The 17,234-nt window shown below is 35.1% G+C and overlaps 1 protein-coding gene across 3 annotated transcripts in view; it reads right to left on the bottom strand.

Moving 5' to 3' along the window:
* The window catches only part of NBEA (neurobeachin), a 607,091-nt gene that overhangs the window by 284,554 nt on the left and 305,303 nt on the right, over positions 1 to 17,234 (bottom strand). For all 3 annotated transcript variants that reach the window (XM_068526405.1, XM_068526406.1, XM_068526407.1), the window contains exon 37: positions 16,418 to 16,584. In XM_068526405.1, the coding sequence (XP_068382506.1) occupies positions 16,418 to 16,584 (167 nt within the window). The remainder of the gene's footprint in view (positions 1 to 16,417; positions 16,585 to 17,234) is intronic.

Genomic DNA, 17,234 nt, shown 5'->3' with positions numbered 1-17,234 from the left:
CAAAATTAGAAGAGCAGAGAGTAGTCACAAAGTTTGGGTCAGGAGAGTGTGTAAGGTTGTGAGATGACTACTATTTTACAGATCAAATCCGAGTTGACCAAAGTTGAAGTTTCATGAAAGTGATCTGGGAGATGGTAAATAAGAAGTTACTAGGTTAAACCAGAGAAGAAAAATCTCACTTCTGATATGGATTAAAAAGACCTATATGTGACACAGATTTACATAAAAACCAACTGATTTACCAATTTTATTTTAAACTAAGTATCATCTCTTCCTCAAGGGAACAATTACAAGGTCCTCATCAGTTAAGTGCCCTTAAACTAGTAATACTTGAAACTAATGCTCACATAACTCTGACCATGACATCATCAAATCTACTGAAAGGTGAAAATTGTAATTATCTATTTAATTATCATACTCGTAATGACTGCTCCTAAAGAAGTTAACAAGGTATTTTGCTGCTTGTCTTTTTCATATGTTTGTTAACTTACTGCTTAATAATGTATCTTAAAGTGCACTAAAACACGCTCAGCTTTTCAGTTGGATAAATCTAGTTTATAAGCTTTAAAAATGCCTATTTGATGGTTTATATTTGGCATATTTTATTGCCTAGCCCTCAAATGTCTTTCTTCATACAAAAGCCAGCCATACGCAATTTTAAGATTTATGTTAAGACTCAAAAGGCATAAAAATCCTCTTTATGGAACACCCCATTCCCTGGCTCTGAACAGTATCTTCATATATAGAGTGTTTGACTGCAATTTGGTAACTATTTACTGAATAATGATAACAGAAAAGAACCTCACCTGAAAGAAAACAGTTTGTCTTAAGACTGTCTACAAAGAGACATTACCATTTGTAGCCTCTAGAAAAATCATACGAACTGGGGACTTCCTTGGTGGCGCAGTGGTTAAGAATCCGCCTGCCAATGAAGGGGCCATGGGTTCGATCCCAAGACCAGGAAGATCCCACATGCCATGGAGCAACTAAGCCCGTGCACCACAACTACTGACCCTGCGCTCTAGAGCCCGCAAGCCACAACTACAGAAGCCCACGTGCCTAGAGCCCATGCTCCGCAACGAGAGAAGCCACCGCAATGAGAAGCCCGCACACTGCAACGAGAAGTAGCCCCCGCTCACCGTGGCTAGAGAAAGCCCACGCACAGCAACGAAGACCCAACACAGCCAAATTAAAAAAAAAAAAAAAAAAAAAATCACATGAACCAAGTTTTTAGGGCTTATGTTAGCTTGAAAGGCTATTAGAACAGAAGAAAGTCTTCTTAGGGCTCAGTTGTCTACACCTAAAGTAAAGGAGCTGACCATTTCTTTAATGATACACATCCACCGTCTCTTCATGGAGGATTGTTTTCAACCTGATGCTAGTGGTCTAAGAGTCAATTAGTAAAGATATACGATTCATCTTATTTTTCTGGTGACTTGTATCGTATCAGTAATTGGTCTTTTCTGACAGGGTTCAGAGTTTCATTTTCTTTGTTTCCTTCTTGGATTGCTACTAAAATGCTTATGAGGGTTTGTTTCAGAGATTTGTTATATTTCTAAAATAATCTTTGTATAAAAACATAAATATTATTATTTTTTCCCATAGATTTTACATTATATAGCACACTTTTGGTGTTTAGAATTTATCATTACCATGCAAATTGGATTAATAGTAGCCAAAGTATAATATCCTATTTGAAAAGAGGATTAAAGGTTTTACCACACCAACCAAAACTGACAAAAAAGTTTTTTTTATATGGAAGTTGTTGGGAGACAAATGTAACTTCTTTAAGATCATTTTATTCTATAGATCTATTATCTAAGCAATGAGAGCATTAATAGCATTTACTTTTTCAAAATGTTGAAGAAAAGGTGGATTTTCTTCTGGTTTGTGGAGATGGTCTCTGACATATAGTACAGTGAGAAGTGTTAGGTTCTTTTAGTTTCTTCCATTAATTTATTCTAGTGTGGCATGTTAATTTTTTTCTTGAATGCCTCAATGTCCTCAATTTTCTTTTTCCTGGAATGCGACACTAGTTGCTTATAAAAAGGGTGGGATAAAAAACCACTGACGTTGAGACTTTATGTTTGAGGAGTTATATAATCTCAAATATTAAAAAAGTGCATACAGAAAAAAATTAACACAGGGATGTAATGCAATGAAAACACAATATAAAATCAAGCTATATTAAAACATCATTGTAAAAACCAATTTTATTATATTAATCATCTTAAATATGCTAAAAAAAATTTAACTGCTTTTAAAAAAGTCACAATATACATATAATTTGTATCTATTTTCTTTTTCTCTCAATGACTATTAGATACTGCAAATACTATCTGAAAATAGAATATAAATTATATTAAATAATTATTTTCTAGCATTACTTGTCAGAGAAAGGGAGTGGTAAAATGCTTCTGTAGTATCACTATCTGGGCCATATTTATTCCATCACACAGTTAATTCCTAAAGCTGAGACAATCATTACATTTTGATGTTCATCTGTTTTATTGAGCTACCCACAGGGAGATTTATGGGAATGCTATCATGTCAGGGTCACAAGATTAAGTGAACAGTGATGACAGTAAATAAGCCATTTCTCTATATTCCAAAGGGTTTAACTCAGTTACTTAAAATGCCATAAACATAAATAGTCTTCTCTCTCTACATTGTATCCATGACAGATGACTTCAAAATACAGCACTCTAGGGCAATGGCACTTTCCAACTAAACAGGCAACCCTTATAATTGACAAAAGACACTAAACTACTTATAAACACAAATATAAAAAATACTTCACATTCTAATTCATAAAATTTTAGCATACAATATGGGGCAATATCACTGTCAACTGTTCATTTCATTTGTAACAACAAAAAAAGATGCAGTTATAAAAAGGGGATATTTGTTGAGAAAAATACTATTGGAATTCAAATTCCTAATGTTTGTAAAAATGTTTTTATGCCTTTTTATGCATCTTAAAAAGTCAATGAGTTGAACATATTATTTTAGGGAATGTAATGATATTTAAGTAAAAACGTCTAACCCAAAAAGCAAGCTTATAAAAACAACCACAACAAAGGAGTCCAGAAAATTTTCTCAATGGCCTAATAATGTACTATCTCCAATGATTCCAACAAAATTGCCATCTGCCAAGATACCAGACGTTACTGCTTGAAAAATATTTTCTACTGTTTGGTATATGGATATTTTAATTAGCAGCCAAATAAAGGACTGAGAGACCGTGATAATCTCACTTTAACTCTAGGCACTTGCTGCAAATGGTCAAAAATTTTAAACTTTATGCCATTTATTAGCCAAGGAGAAGTTTCGTTACCATGGAGATCCAAAACACTAATTTTTATTTTAAAAATAATGACTTCCATGCCTGAGAAAGTAGTCTAATTTTTGTGAAATTTTTTACTTTATATTTGCTTATTGATTTTCTTCATGATTATCATTTGTGTATTTTATGTCATTCTACTGCTATATTAAGCATTTTGCAAAGTGTCTTACTTTGAAGAGACTTACTAAAATAATCATACTAATTTTTTTAAAAATCTATATATTTTAGGAAAAAAAGCAGCAGTATGATATTGGTAACCAGTTGGGTCATATAGGTTTCAGCTTGATCACCTTCGCATCCAAATAACAGGCATTTCTGGTCCTGACCCATACAATCCCTACTGATCTAAAATCATCTAGTCTTTTCAATTCATTGTACTTACCTTTATGATCTGCATTAGAATTCTATCAGGGAAAATGATCTGACAGGCTGTTAAAGTTTTGCCATCATATCTCTCTCTCTCTCTCTCTCTCTCTCTCTCTCTCTCTCTCTCTCTATATATATATATATATATATATATATATATATATATATATATATTTATTTAAGGGAAGATGAACTTTGAGACTCTTTTAAGACCTTTGTGGAATCTGGTAATACCACCTTGGTCCTTTCCCCATTTGGAGTACTCTATCAGCCTCCCAGGCTTTTCCTTTTATTTACTGAAGACTTAGAAGATGCTCACAATCTTCCTTTCCATCCCAAATACTGGAATTATCTTGGGTAATTCAACATCAGTGTCACATGCAAGATTCCATCCTTTCAGTTTACTGACCTCCTCACTACTATGATTTTCAACTCGACTCCACTTGACTATTTTCATGACCACATTCTAGATTTGTTAACCTTGTACTGATGTATTTCAGAAATCTTAAATTCAAACATCCTAGAGCTTCCCATCCTTTCAGTTCATCAACTCCTGTTTTCTTGACTCCTTTATTTTCTGTGTTTCAATCCCCTTCTTTCTTTACTTCTCTTCCTTAACTATCCTAGATTGTCTATCACTTACCACTCTATCACTTCAACCATTTTCTTACTTGTATCTTAATATTCTTGCTCCTTTGCCTTGATGAAACTACCCAGCAATATACAACCCTGGAAGAATCCATATTCTAACCATTTTCAGTGCTTGGAAGAAGAAAGCATATAGATGTACTGCTGACATGACCTATCGAGGGACAATTTGCGTATGTGTGTTGTATGGGGAGAGGGAGGGATGAAAGAAGTAAATCAAGGAATAGGAGAGATGAAATTTGTTGGGGATTGGAAATATATATTTTGGCCATGTCTAAGATCTCACAGTGTTAACGAGCTCACAATTAGTAGATTGTTTAGTCTAATCCAGTACCTACTAATATCTTGGCAACACAACTTGTAACAACAACTTTCATTGACTATAGAACACATTCCTAATTTAAATCTTGACACTTTAAACTACTTGAAAATTGTTGGAAAAATTTTCTTTTTTTCCCTTCTGAGTACTTCATAATCTTTATTAGAGAACAGCACATTTAGTACATATACATAAGGATCTAAAAAACTGTATAATTAAAAAAATACATCTAGTAAAAATTAATTCATTTATATGTATTAGTTGCAGGGAAATCCAATTTTGTTCCGATATACCTGTGTTGGCATGGATATAACTAAGATAATCTGACTTCTTATTTAACTTTTAAACAATAAAGAAATAATATCTGATTGCAATTCTCTATATTAAAAATATAATATAGTTTGTTAAATATTAGTATTCACAGCTCAAGAATCATCTATAAATATGGGGCCTTTAAGTTTTTAAAAATTTATTAACTTAGGTACAGTAAAATTCAGTCTTTTGGGTGTACAGTTCTATAAATTTTGACAAAAGCATAGAATCGTGAAACCACTACCACAATCAAGATACAGAACAGTTTAATCATCCCCCGCAAAGCTCCCTCACGTTAGCCTTTTCTAGTCAAATCCTCCCCCTACTGTTAACCCCTGGAAACCACCAATGTGTTTTATTTGCCTAAGGTTTTGCTTTCTCCAGAATGTATCAGTGGAATTATACAATGTGTTCTGGCTTCTTTTATTCAGCAGAAAGCATTTGAGATGCATTCAGATTGCTGCATTATCAACAGTCCATTCCTTACCAATGCTGAGTAGCATTCCAGCATATGGATGTGCCACAGGTTCTTATCCATTCATCAGCTGAAGAACACCTAGGCTGTTTTCAATTGTTGGCAATTATTAATAGAGCTGCTATAACCATTCATGTACATGTTTCTGTGTGAATGTAAATCTTCATTTCTCTTGGGGTAAATACTTAGGAGTAGGAGGATTGCTGTGTCATATGGTAAGTGTACGTTAAACTGTATAAGAAACCGCCAAACCACTTTCCAAAGAGTCTGGACCTTTTGTATCTCCACCAGCAGTGTATGAGAGCTCCAATTGCTTCACATCTTTGCCAGCTCTTGCATTACCAGGTTTTTGTTTTGTTTTAATTTTATTCATTCTAATGGTAGTGGTATATGATTGTTGTTTTAATTTTAATTTCCTTAAGAGCTAGGGATATTGAGTATCTTTCCATATGCTTATGCCATCTGTATACTGTCTGTAGTGAAGTGTCTGTTCAAATGTTTGCTCGCTTTTTTATTGCAACGTTAGTTTTCTTATTAAATTTTGAAAGTCCTTTATACATACACATAAACATATACACCTATATATGTGTGTGTGTATATATATATGTATATACATATATATATATTTTTGTAAGTCCTTTGTATAATTTTATACTTGTATAAATATATATACTTATACCTGTATACTTTTATAAGTCCTTTGTAAGATATGTGACTTGCAAATACTTTTTCCAGTCTGTGTATTTTTTAAATTTCAGATATTACATTAAAATTTTTTAATTTTTATTTACTTATTTTTTATTCAGATATTATATTTTTCATTTTCATTTGGTTCTTTTTTATACTTTCTATTACTCTGCTGAGATCTTCTATCATTCCATTCATTTAAAGAATATTTACTTTACTTCATGAAAGATGGTCATAACAGCTGTTTTTAAATCTTTATCTGATAGTTCCAACCTCTGGGAATTGGAATTGGTATCTGTTAATTGTCTTTCCTTAAGAAACGTCAAGATTTTCCTGGTTCTTTGTATATTAAATAACTTTGAATTGCATCCTGCTAATCTCCTATGGAGAACGTCTGTTTGTCTGTTTTTGTTTTACCGGCCAATCAACCCTCTTAGGTTCAGACTGCAGGTTATATCTTGACCTCTGTGGGTAGGAGTTCCAGTGTTAATTCAGTTCGGGTCTTGAACTTGTAAAACATTAAAAATATTTTCTAAAACCTCAGAGGTTTGAGTCTTATTCCTGCTTAAGTTCTCTTTATTTCATTATTCCAACTGATAATATTTATAACTAATACAATAACTAGTAATTAATTTCATCACTGGAATGACCATGGGCTTTAGGGTTAGACAGATCTAGATTCAAATCCTGTCCCTACTATTTACCTATGTAACACTGGGAAAGCTATTCAACTTCTCTTTGAGACTCACATTTCTTAGCTGCAAAATGGGAAAAATAATATCTACCTTACAGTGTTGTTAGAATGAAAATAACGCATTAGATGCGAAGTATCAGCAAAGTTACTGCCGATACATAGCTGCACTAAATAAATGTGAGTTCCTACCAACATCCTATCGAAAACAAAATCTCAATAGTAATGCTTATATGAAAACGCACACTAAAAATTGGGACCATGTGTGTGTGCGCGTGTGTTGTGTGGGGTATTTTTTTACTCAAGGGCCTAGTACATCTTTTTTTTTTTTTTTTAATCTTTTTGGCCGAGTCGCGCGGCGTGTGGGATCTTAGTTCCCGACCAGGGATCGAACCCATGCCCCCTGCGGTGGAAGCACAGAGTCTTAACCACTGGACCAACAGGGAAGTCCTGACAATCTCCTGATTTTAATTTAAGTTGTTATGGCTTATGAAGGTTTTTTTCCCCCAGTTTTGTTGAGATATACCAATAACTGACAAACAGCACTGTGTAAGTTCAAGGTGTATGGCATAATTATTTGACTTACATATATTATGAAATGGTACCACAATGAGTTAGCATCCATCATCTTAGATACAAAAAACAAAAAAAAAAGAAAATGGAAAAAAAAGTTTTTCTTTTCCTTGTGACAAGAGCTCCTCGGATCTACTCTCTTAACTGTCCCATATACCATACAGCAGTCTTAACATAGTCATCATGTTGTACATTACATTCCTAGTACTTATTTATCTTATAACTGGAAGTTTGTACTTTTTGACTGCCTTCATCCAATTCCCTCTGCCCTCAAACCCTGTTTCTGGTAACCACAAGTCTGATCTCTTTCTCTATGAATTTGTTTTTTTCTTTTTTTTCTGGGTCCACATACAAATGAGATCAAACAGTATTTGTGTTTCTCTGTCTGACTTATTTCACTCAGCATAATATTGGGTCCATCCACATTATTGCAAATGGCAGGATTTCCTTGTTTTTTAATGTCTGAATAATAGTCCACTGTATATGTGCATACCACAACTTCTTTGTCCATTCATCCACTGATGGACACTTAAGGTTGTTTCCACGTCTTGACAATTGTAAATAGTACTGCTATGAACATGGTGGTGCAAATATCTCTTCAACATAGTATTTTTGTTTCCTCCAGATATACTCCCAGAAGTGGAATTGTTGGATCATATGATAGTTCTATTGTTAATATTTTTAGCAACCTCCATAGCATTTTCCATAGTGACTGCACCAATTTACACTGCCACCAGCATTGCACAAGGTTTCTCTTTTCTACCTGTCCTCTCCAGCATTTATCTCTTATCATTTTGATGGTAGCCATTCAGACAGATGTGAGGTGATACATCATTGTGGCTTTGATTTGCATTTCCCTAATGATTAGTGATGCTGAGCACATTTTCATGTACCTATTAACCATTTGTATATCTTCTTTGGAAAAATGTCTATTCAGGTCCTTTGCCCATTTTAAAATTTGCATTATGTAGTTTAAGACATAGGAAGTATGATCCAAAAACATAAAATAAATAAGGGAAAACTGTTTGTAAATCCTAAGTATTATGTAACAGAATTAATTCTTGAATATGCATTTTTAAAAAGCTATCAAACTCTAGTTTTTCCTCAGAGAAGAAATATAGATCAATAACATTATATTAATTCAAAAGCTAAAATATGTTACAGCCAGCAGCATCACTGAGTCAAAAGATAAAATTAAAAAGAATTATATGTTAAAATTAAGCATATTTTTGTAAAACAGGAAGTAGAACATGATAGAGATGAAATTCCTTCAGATTTAACATATATTTAAGAACAAGGATGTAAATATAAGTACTATTCAATCCCTCCACTTAGGAAGCTACAAGTCTGTTGGAAGAGACAGGCACATTCACATTGCTATAAAATATTAAGTAATATATTATAGATAATTGCAATACAGATAATAACAACAAAATATGAGGAGGCAGGCTTAGGAAAGATAGAGAACCCAGGAAACGCTATAGCAAGGGTGACATGTGAACTCAGCTATAAAGTGGGTGACCGTACTTTCCTATTTCTTCCAGCATATGTCTTCATAAAGCAGCCAGACTAATCTTTTTAAACATAAATCAGATCATCTTACTCTTCCACTCAAAACCCTTCACTGTGTTCCATGCCACTTAGGATGAAGTCACAAATCCTTAACATGATCTACAAGGCTTTAAATCATCTGGCTCATATGTTCCTCTCCAGCCTCATCTCAAGCCACTATCCCCATTGCTCACTAAGCTCTAGGCATACTAGCCCCCTTTCTGTTCATTTTATTATTTCTACACTCTGAATCTTTGTAATATTTCTCTCCTTAATGTTCTACACCCTACCCTTTGCTGACGATCCCCTTCTCATCCCTTCAGCACTTAGCTTAAACCGACCTTCTTTGAAAGTCTTCCCTGAATCCCTAACCTAAAATAAAGATTCGGGCTTCCCTGGTGGCGCAGTGGTTGAGAATCTGCCTGCCAATGCAGGGGACATGGGTTCGAGCCCTGGTCTGGGAGGATCCCACATGCCGTGGAGCAACTAGGCCCGTGAGCCACAACTACTGCGCGTCTGGAGCCTGTGCTCCGCGACAAGAGAGGCCACGACAGTGAGAGGCCCGCGCGCCGCGATGAAGAGTGGCCCCCGCTCACCGCAACTAGAGAAAGCCCTCGCACAGAAACGAAGACCCAACACAGCCAAAAAAAATAATAAATAAATAAATTAATTAATTTTTAAAAAAATTATAAAATAAAGATCCTCTGCTATACTCTCTCTTTCACAGTACCCTATATTTTCTTTCCTAGCATTTGCCAAAGTTTGTTATTAACATCTTTTATTGCTTTAATTATTTGTTTAGCATCAGCCCCTTCTACTAGACTATAATTTAATTATGTTAGGGCAGGGAACAAGTCAGTTTTGCTCACCACTATGCTAGCACAAATAGGAGCTGAAGAGTTATCTGCTCATTAAATGAATAAAATAAATAAATTATAACTGTATATTTCAAGTTAGAGGGTGACTAAGTGGCATGGGAAACTACTTTAAAAGACTCTGTAAGGAGAAGAACAAAGCTGGAGGACTAATGCTACTTGACTTCAAGAACTACTATAAAGCTACAGTAACCAGGACAATGTGGTATGGGTGAAAGAACAGACAAATAGGTCAATGGAACAGAATAGAGAGCCCAGAAATAGATTCCTATAAATATAGTTAACTGATCATTGACAAAGGAGCAAAGGCAATACAACGGAGCAAAGACAGTCTTTTTAACAAATGGTTTTGGAACGACTGGACATCCACATGCAAAAAAATAAATCGAGACACAGATGTTACACCCTTCACAAAACTTAACTCAAAATGAATCACCGAGCTAAATGTAAAATGCAACTCCTAGAGATAACATAGAAGAAAATCTAGAACACTGAAGATATAATCCATGAAAGAAATAATAGATAAGCTGGACTGCATTAAAATTAAAAGCATCTGCTCTACAAAAGACACTGTAAGGAGAATGAAGAGACAAGTCACAGTTTGGGAGAAAATATGTGCAAAAGACGCATGACATAAAGCAGGGGTCCCCAACCCCCAGGCTGTGGACCAGTATTGGTCTGCGGCCTGTTAGGAACGGGGCCACACAGCAGGAGGTGAGCGGTGGGCAAGCGAGAAAGCTTCATCTGCAGCTCCCCACTGCTCCCCATTACTCGCATTACCGCCTGAACCATCCCCCCACTGCCCCCCGCCCCGGTTCCATGGAAAGATTGTCTTCCACGACACTGGTCCCTGGTGCCACAAAGGTTGGGGACTGTTGACATAAAGGACTATTAAAGAAAACTTAAAACTCAACAATAAGAAAACAACCAACCTGGTTAAAAAATGGACCAAAGACCTTAACAGACACCTTACCAAAGAAGATATACAGATGATATAAGCATAGGAAATATATTCCACATTATGGGAAATGTAAATTAAAACAACTAGATACCACAACACACCTATGAGAATGCCCAAAATCTGGAACCCCAACAACAGCAAATGCTGGTGAGGAGGTGGAACAACAGGAACCCTCATTCATTGCTGGTGGGAATGCAAAACCTTGCAGCCACCTTGAAGACAGTTTGGTGGTTTCTCATAAAATAAACATACTCTTATCATATAAGCCAGCAGTTGCGCTCCTTGGTATCTACCCAAAGGAGTTGAAAACTTATGTCCACACAGAAACCTGCATATGGATGTTTACAGCAGCTTTGTTCATTACTGCCAAAATGTGGAAGCAACCAAGAAGCCCCTCAGTAGGTGAATGGATAAATAAACTGTGATACATCCAGACACTAGCATATTCTGCAGCACTAAAAGAAATGAGCTATCAAGCCACGAAGAAACTTGCACGTGACTACATTGAAGAAACTAATCTGAAGAGGATACATACTATATGATTCCAACTATATGACATTCTGACAAAGGCAAAACTATGGAGACAATAAAAAGATCAGTGATTGCCAGGGATGGGGTGAGAGGAAAGATGAATACGCAGAGCAAAGAGGATTTTTAGGGCAGTGAAACTACCCTGTATGACATTATAATGATGGATATATGTCATCACACATTTGTCTAAATCCATAGAATACACAAAACCACGAGTGAACCTTAAGATAGACTATGAACTTTGGGTGATTACGCTTTTGGGTGATTATGATTCATCCCTAACGAACCATTCCGGTGGGAGACATTGATGGGGGGAAACTCCGCATGTGTGGGGGAGGGAGTATATGGGAAATCTCTGTACCTTTCACTCAGTTTTGTTTTAGTCCTAAAACTACTCTAAAAAAATTAAGTCTTTTAAGAAAAGGCTCTTTGTAAAGAGCTGCCGAACATAAAAAGTGACTTGACAAATACGAGACATCTACTATGTGCCATACGCTGTGCTAAGCATTTTGCACATAACATTTCATTTTACCATTAAAATAACCCAATGAAGTAGAAACTGTTCATCCTGTTTTCTAGACGAGCTTGAGCTGTCATTTCATGCAGGGGTAAGTACTTTTTGTCATTTAATAAGATTATTTCATTTAAAATATAAAAGCGCCGCAGACAATAGACTAAGTTGTTTTTCCATTCCATTACCAGTAGCATCACTGTATCAAAGGATATATACCAAGCATTCATTTATTAATTTATTCAACAAACATTTACTTAGCACCTGCTGTGCATCAGGCATTATTCTAGGTGCTAGGGATAACACTGTGGACAGAAGAGATAAAAATCCCTTCCATTACAGAGCTTGCATTCTAGTGGTAAACAAAACAATACAACTGATAAATAAGTGAAATATACGGTATGTTAGTACTAAAATTTTGAAAAAGGAAAAAAAATAAAGCAGAGGAATGTAGTACAAAATATTTGGAGGAAGAAGTAGAATTTTAGACAGGGTGGCTACAGAAGACTCTTTTGAGAATGTACATTTGAATTAAAGCTGGAACAAAGCGGGAGAGCTAGCCACATGGGTTTTTTGTAAGAAAGCATTCCAAACAGAGCAAGCGTATCGTGCAAACTTGAAGAACAGCAGGAAGCTACAGTGACTGGAACAAAAAGTACAAGGGGAGAGTAGTAGGAGAAGCAGGTCAAAGAGCTAACGAAGGCCAGATGACAGTACCTTCCCTCCCCATGGCTCACTCCATTGCAGCCTTACTGTCCTCTGACTACTTTATGAACAGGCCAAGCACTTCTTTCTTTTGTATGCTGTTCTCTCTGCTTGAAATGCTCAGACAGCTCTTTGTTCAAATGGTTCCTCATCAGAATGGACTTCTCTGACTATTCTACATTTCTTTGTCCTTGTAGGTTGTTTCTTTCAGCGACATGAGAAGTCTCTGGAGCAGCACTGTCCAATAGAATTTTGTGCAATGATAGAAATGTTCTGTGCTGTCTAATATGGGAACCACAAGACACATGCAGCTATTGAGTACTTGGATGTGGTTAGTGCAGCTATGGCACTAAATTTTTAATTAAATTAAATTTTTTATTAATTAAATTTGTATAGCCACATCTGACTAGTGGTTACCTTCTTGCACAGTATAATTCTGGAGGTTCCTGAGCAGAGGAGCAAAGGGTTCTACATTTTAGTAAGAATCACCCACACTGCTATGCTGAGAATGGACTTTAGGAGGACAAGGGCAGAAGCAGGAAGACTATTGAAAGTAATGCTGCAATAAGTCAAGTGAAAAATGATGGTGTCGTGGATCAAGGCGATATCAAAGATAATGGTGAAAAGCAGTCAAATGCTGGATTTTTTTTATGGCAGAATCAATAAAATTTGCTGAAGGGCTCAATATGGGATGTGTGAAGAGTAGTTAAGGATAAGAGCAACAATTATGTCCTGGGCAACTGTAAGACTGGGGTTCCCCATGTCTAAGAAGGAGATGACTGCAAGAGGAACTGGTTTGGGAGAAAATCTCAGGAGCTCAGTTTTATCATCGTTAGTGTGAGATGACAACTAGATATCCGAGTGGAAGATACCAAGTAGGAAGATATACATGTCTGGAGATAAGGGAGAGGATCTGGAGAATTTGGGAGTTACTGATATATTGGTATTTTTTTAAGCCATGAGACTAGATAAAATTGCCTAGAGAGTGAATAAGACAAAAAGGAGAAGCAGTCCAACAACTGAGCCTTATTAATTAATCAAATACTAAGAAAGATTAGAGTTCAGTGTCCCAGTTAGTAAAGGATGATAATAGAAAGGCTGTGTGTTTTTCAGTTAATCAGCCCTGGGAGTTAATGTGCAGAAAAGGACAAAGGATACCTGTTCTTCTGAGGGGTTCTATTGCCAGTCTTCCCATCTATCTAATGAGCTATCATAAAGGGAAAGCTGAGCAGAGGATGCATTCGACACGTTACCACATGACTGTCACTATTGAAGTCTCTGTCCTTTAGCTGTATTTTAATTACCTGGTGAAATATTAAAACCAAACCATGTACAGTTTTATACATTTAAGGCAATATCCTGCATTATACCAGTTGAATTATTAGCAATATAATGTTATAGTCCTCACTATATATAACTGAGTAGATAAATCCAATTCGGATGACACAAAGAGAGAGACAAGGTCTATAGCTAGGGCAAAATGCTCGTACTATTGTACTGTCTTAAGGTTAAATTCTGCGCCAACTTGGCTAGGCTATGTGCTCAGTTGTTTCATCAAATACTAGTCTAGATGTTGCTGTGAAGGTATTTTGTAGATGTGGTTAACATCTATAATCAGTTGACTTTAAGTAAAGGATATTATTCTCAATAATGTGGGTGGGGCTCATCTAATCAGTTGAAGGTCTTCAGTGAAAAGACTGAGGCTTCTTGGAGAAGAAGGGTTTCTGCCCCAAGACAGAAATCCTGCCTATGCTTCCAGCCTGCCAGCCCACCCTACAGATTTCAGACTTGCCAGGTTCCATAAGCATGTGAGCCAATTCTTTAAAATAAATCTATATATATCTATATCCATATCCATATTCATATCCATAGCTATATCTTATCTATATCCATGTCTTACATATATCCTTTTGGTTCTTTTCTGTTTCTCTGGAGAGCCCTGATTGACACACTCTGCCTCTATTTGTACAAGTTGTGTGATACTATCTAAGTTTCACTTAACCTCTGAAATCTTCAATTTCTTCATTGTAATATGAAAAAAAAATTTCAGTATCAACCTTAATAGAGATGTTCTGAATGTTAAACAGAATAACCCATGTGATGTTCTTAGTATGGTGCCTAGCACACAATAAATATTTAATAAATGTTTGATGTGGTGGTATTGCTATTATTATAAGGAACAAATATTGAGTGTTCACTATTTTTTTTTAACATCTTTATTGGAGTATAATTGCTTTACAATGTTGTGTTAGTTTCTTTTGTATCACAAAGTGAATCAGCTATATGTATAAATATATCCCCACATCCCCTCCCTCTTGAGCCTCCCTCCCACCCTCCCTATCCCACCCCTCTAGGTGGTCACAAAGCACCGAGCTGATCTCCCTGTGCTATGCGGCTGCTTCCCACTAGTTATCTATTTTACATTTGGTAGTGTATATATGTCCATGCCACTCTCTCACTTGGTCCCAGCTTACCCTTCCCCCTCTCCATGTCCTGAAGTCCATTCTCTACGTCTGCATCTTTATTCCTGTCTTGCCCCTAGGTTCTTCAGAACCTTTTTTTTTTTTTTAACATTCCATATACATACGTTAGCATACGGTATTTGTTTTCCTCTTTCTGACTTACTTCACTCTGTATGACAGACTCTAGGTCCATCCACCTCACTACAAATAACTCAATTTCGTTTCTTTTTGTGGCTGAGTAATATTCCATTGTATATATGTGTCACATCTTCTTTATCCATTCATCTGTTGATGGACACTTAGGTTGCTTCCATGTCCTGGCTATTGTAAATAGAGCTGCAATGAACATTGTGGTACATGACTCTTTTTGAATTATGCTTTTCTCCGGGTATATGCCCAGTAGTGGGATTGCTGAGTCATATGGTAGTTCTATTTTTAGTTTTTTAAGGAGAGTGTTAACTATTTTTAAAGACATTATGTTATAATTTTACTTTAAATTCAAATAATAAAGTTTTCTTAAATCTGTCTTATACTTGAGACCCCAGGACAGTCTGTCAAATAATATCCTGGCCATATTCTAGATGTTCTTCTCTAACTAACAGAATCACTTCTACCAGAATTTTTCTTAGTGTCTTGTCCACATTTACCCAATCCCTAAACTCCGCCAGACAGAGATTTAATAAAAACAGTCAATGAGATAAGATAAAATGAAGATATATAAATGAAGAACATTAGCAATCAAAATATAGTGACCTGCTTCACTACTATTTTTCTAGAAGGCAGTGTGCAGAGGACAACAAAACATAACAAAACAATTTTATGCTCACAAAACTTTAGGAAGAAAAACACTTGTAATGCAAAAACAACCAATTTTGGTTTTGTTTGTATTATAATATCATAAATACCCTAATTTGAGATGAAAACTTTCCTAAGAAAGACTGCATAGAGAAATATAGAAGAAAAAAATTTAAAAGAATGTATTACTTCTCCATAGTGAATGCTTATATTATTATTACTTGTGCATAAAAAAACTAAGAATGATATAAATTTAATAATTTGAAGAGTTGACTTTGAAAGATTAAAAACAAGTCACTTCTTGTAACTAACACCCATGTTATATATGAGAGATGGTAGTCTAAAATACTTGCCTAAACAAATTTTGTATTATGTTATATATTATTATGAATTAGAAAAAATTTCCATTAGATTACTTTTAAAAGTTTAGATTTTCTTTTAAACCATTCTCAAAAGTCATTACTAAAGATTTCAGGAGAAAAATTAAGCCATTTTTTGCAATTTAAAATCATATTTTGTAAGGAATTTTTAAGTTTATAGTTTTTTTTACTTGTAACTATTATAATTAACCTATGAGTTACTATTTACTTCTAGTTTTTTGTAACTCACCTATGAGAAACTGCTCCCCAAGCACCATGCTTATTTGTGAGAATGTTAAGGATCTTCTGTTTCAGCTGATTTGCAGTCACGTGGTCCCTATGTTTCGCAGCACTAATGAGATGGTCACACATCTTTTCTTCCTCTCTTCTATCAGCAGCGTATTGGGCACACTGCGACTACAAAGAAATACGAACAGTGCATGATAATAAACCTCTACTGTGTGTAAGAAAGAAATGATATTTAACTTTGAGTTAAAGGGTAATAATTATCGATTCAATTTTAAAAACTCAAATAATGTAATCTTTTGAAAGTTTATTCTAAAATATACACACACACACACACACGCACACGCATATATAAAATCACCTTTCAAACTGGTAAAAATATGTTCTTTCTTTGTGTTTATACATAAAGTATATGTAAAGTAATTTGAATATTATTAAGTAATATAATCAAGTAATTAATGACTTTTAAGGTTCCTTCCAATTCTGAAATTCTGATTTTAACATATTCCAAAAATAAGCATTTTAGAAACAAAATGATTTATTAAAAATGTAAACCTACTTATTATTTTAACCTATATAGTATATATCTCACTTAAAATAAGAGTTATATTCCTGATAATTATAAATAGATCAAAAACTTGCCACTTAATATATAGGGTTCCATTTTGTAAGTGGCAATGTGGTGTAGAAGAGAAAGCAGTAGTTTAGGAATTTAGACCTGGATTTAATTTCACACTTTATGCAAATTCTGTTTTTTTCACTGTATTCAGTTTTACACATGTAAAATGAAGGGCTAAAACAAGGTTTACTCTACAGTGTCT

Source organism: Eschrichtius robustus, chromosome 18, assembly GCF_028021215.1.
Source record: "Eschrichtius robustus isolate mEscRob2 chromosome 18, mEscRob2.pri, whole genome shotgun sequence".
NCBI lineage: Eukaryota > Metazoa > Chordata > Mammalia > Artiodactyla > Eschrichtiidae > Eschrichtius > Eschrichtius robustus.
This window is presented reverse-complemented; position numbering and strand designations above follow the sequence as displayed.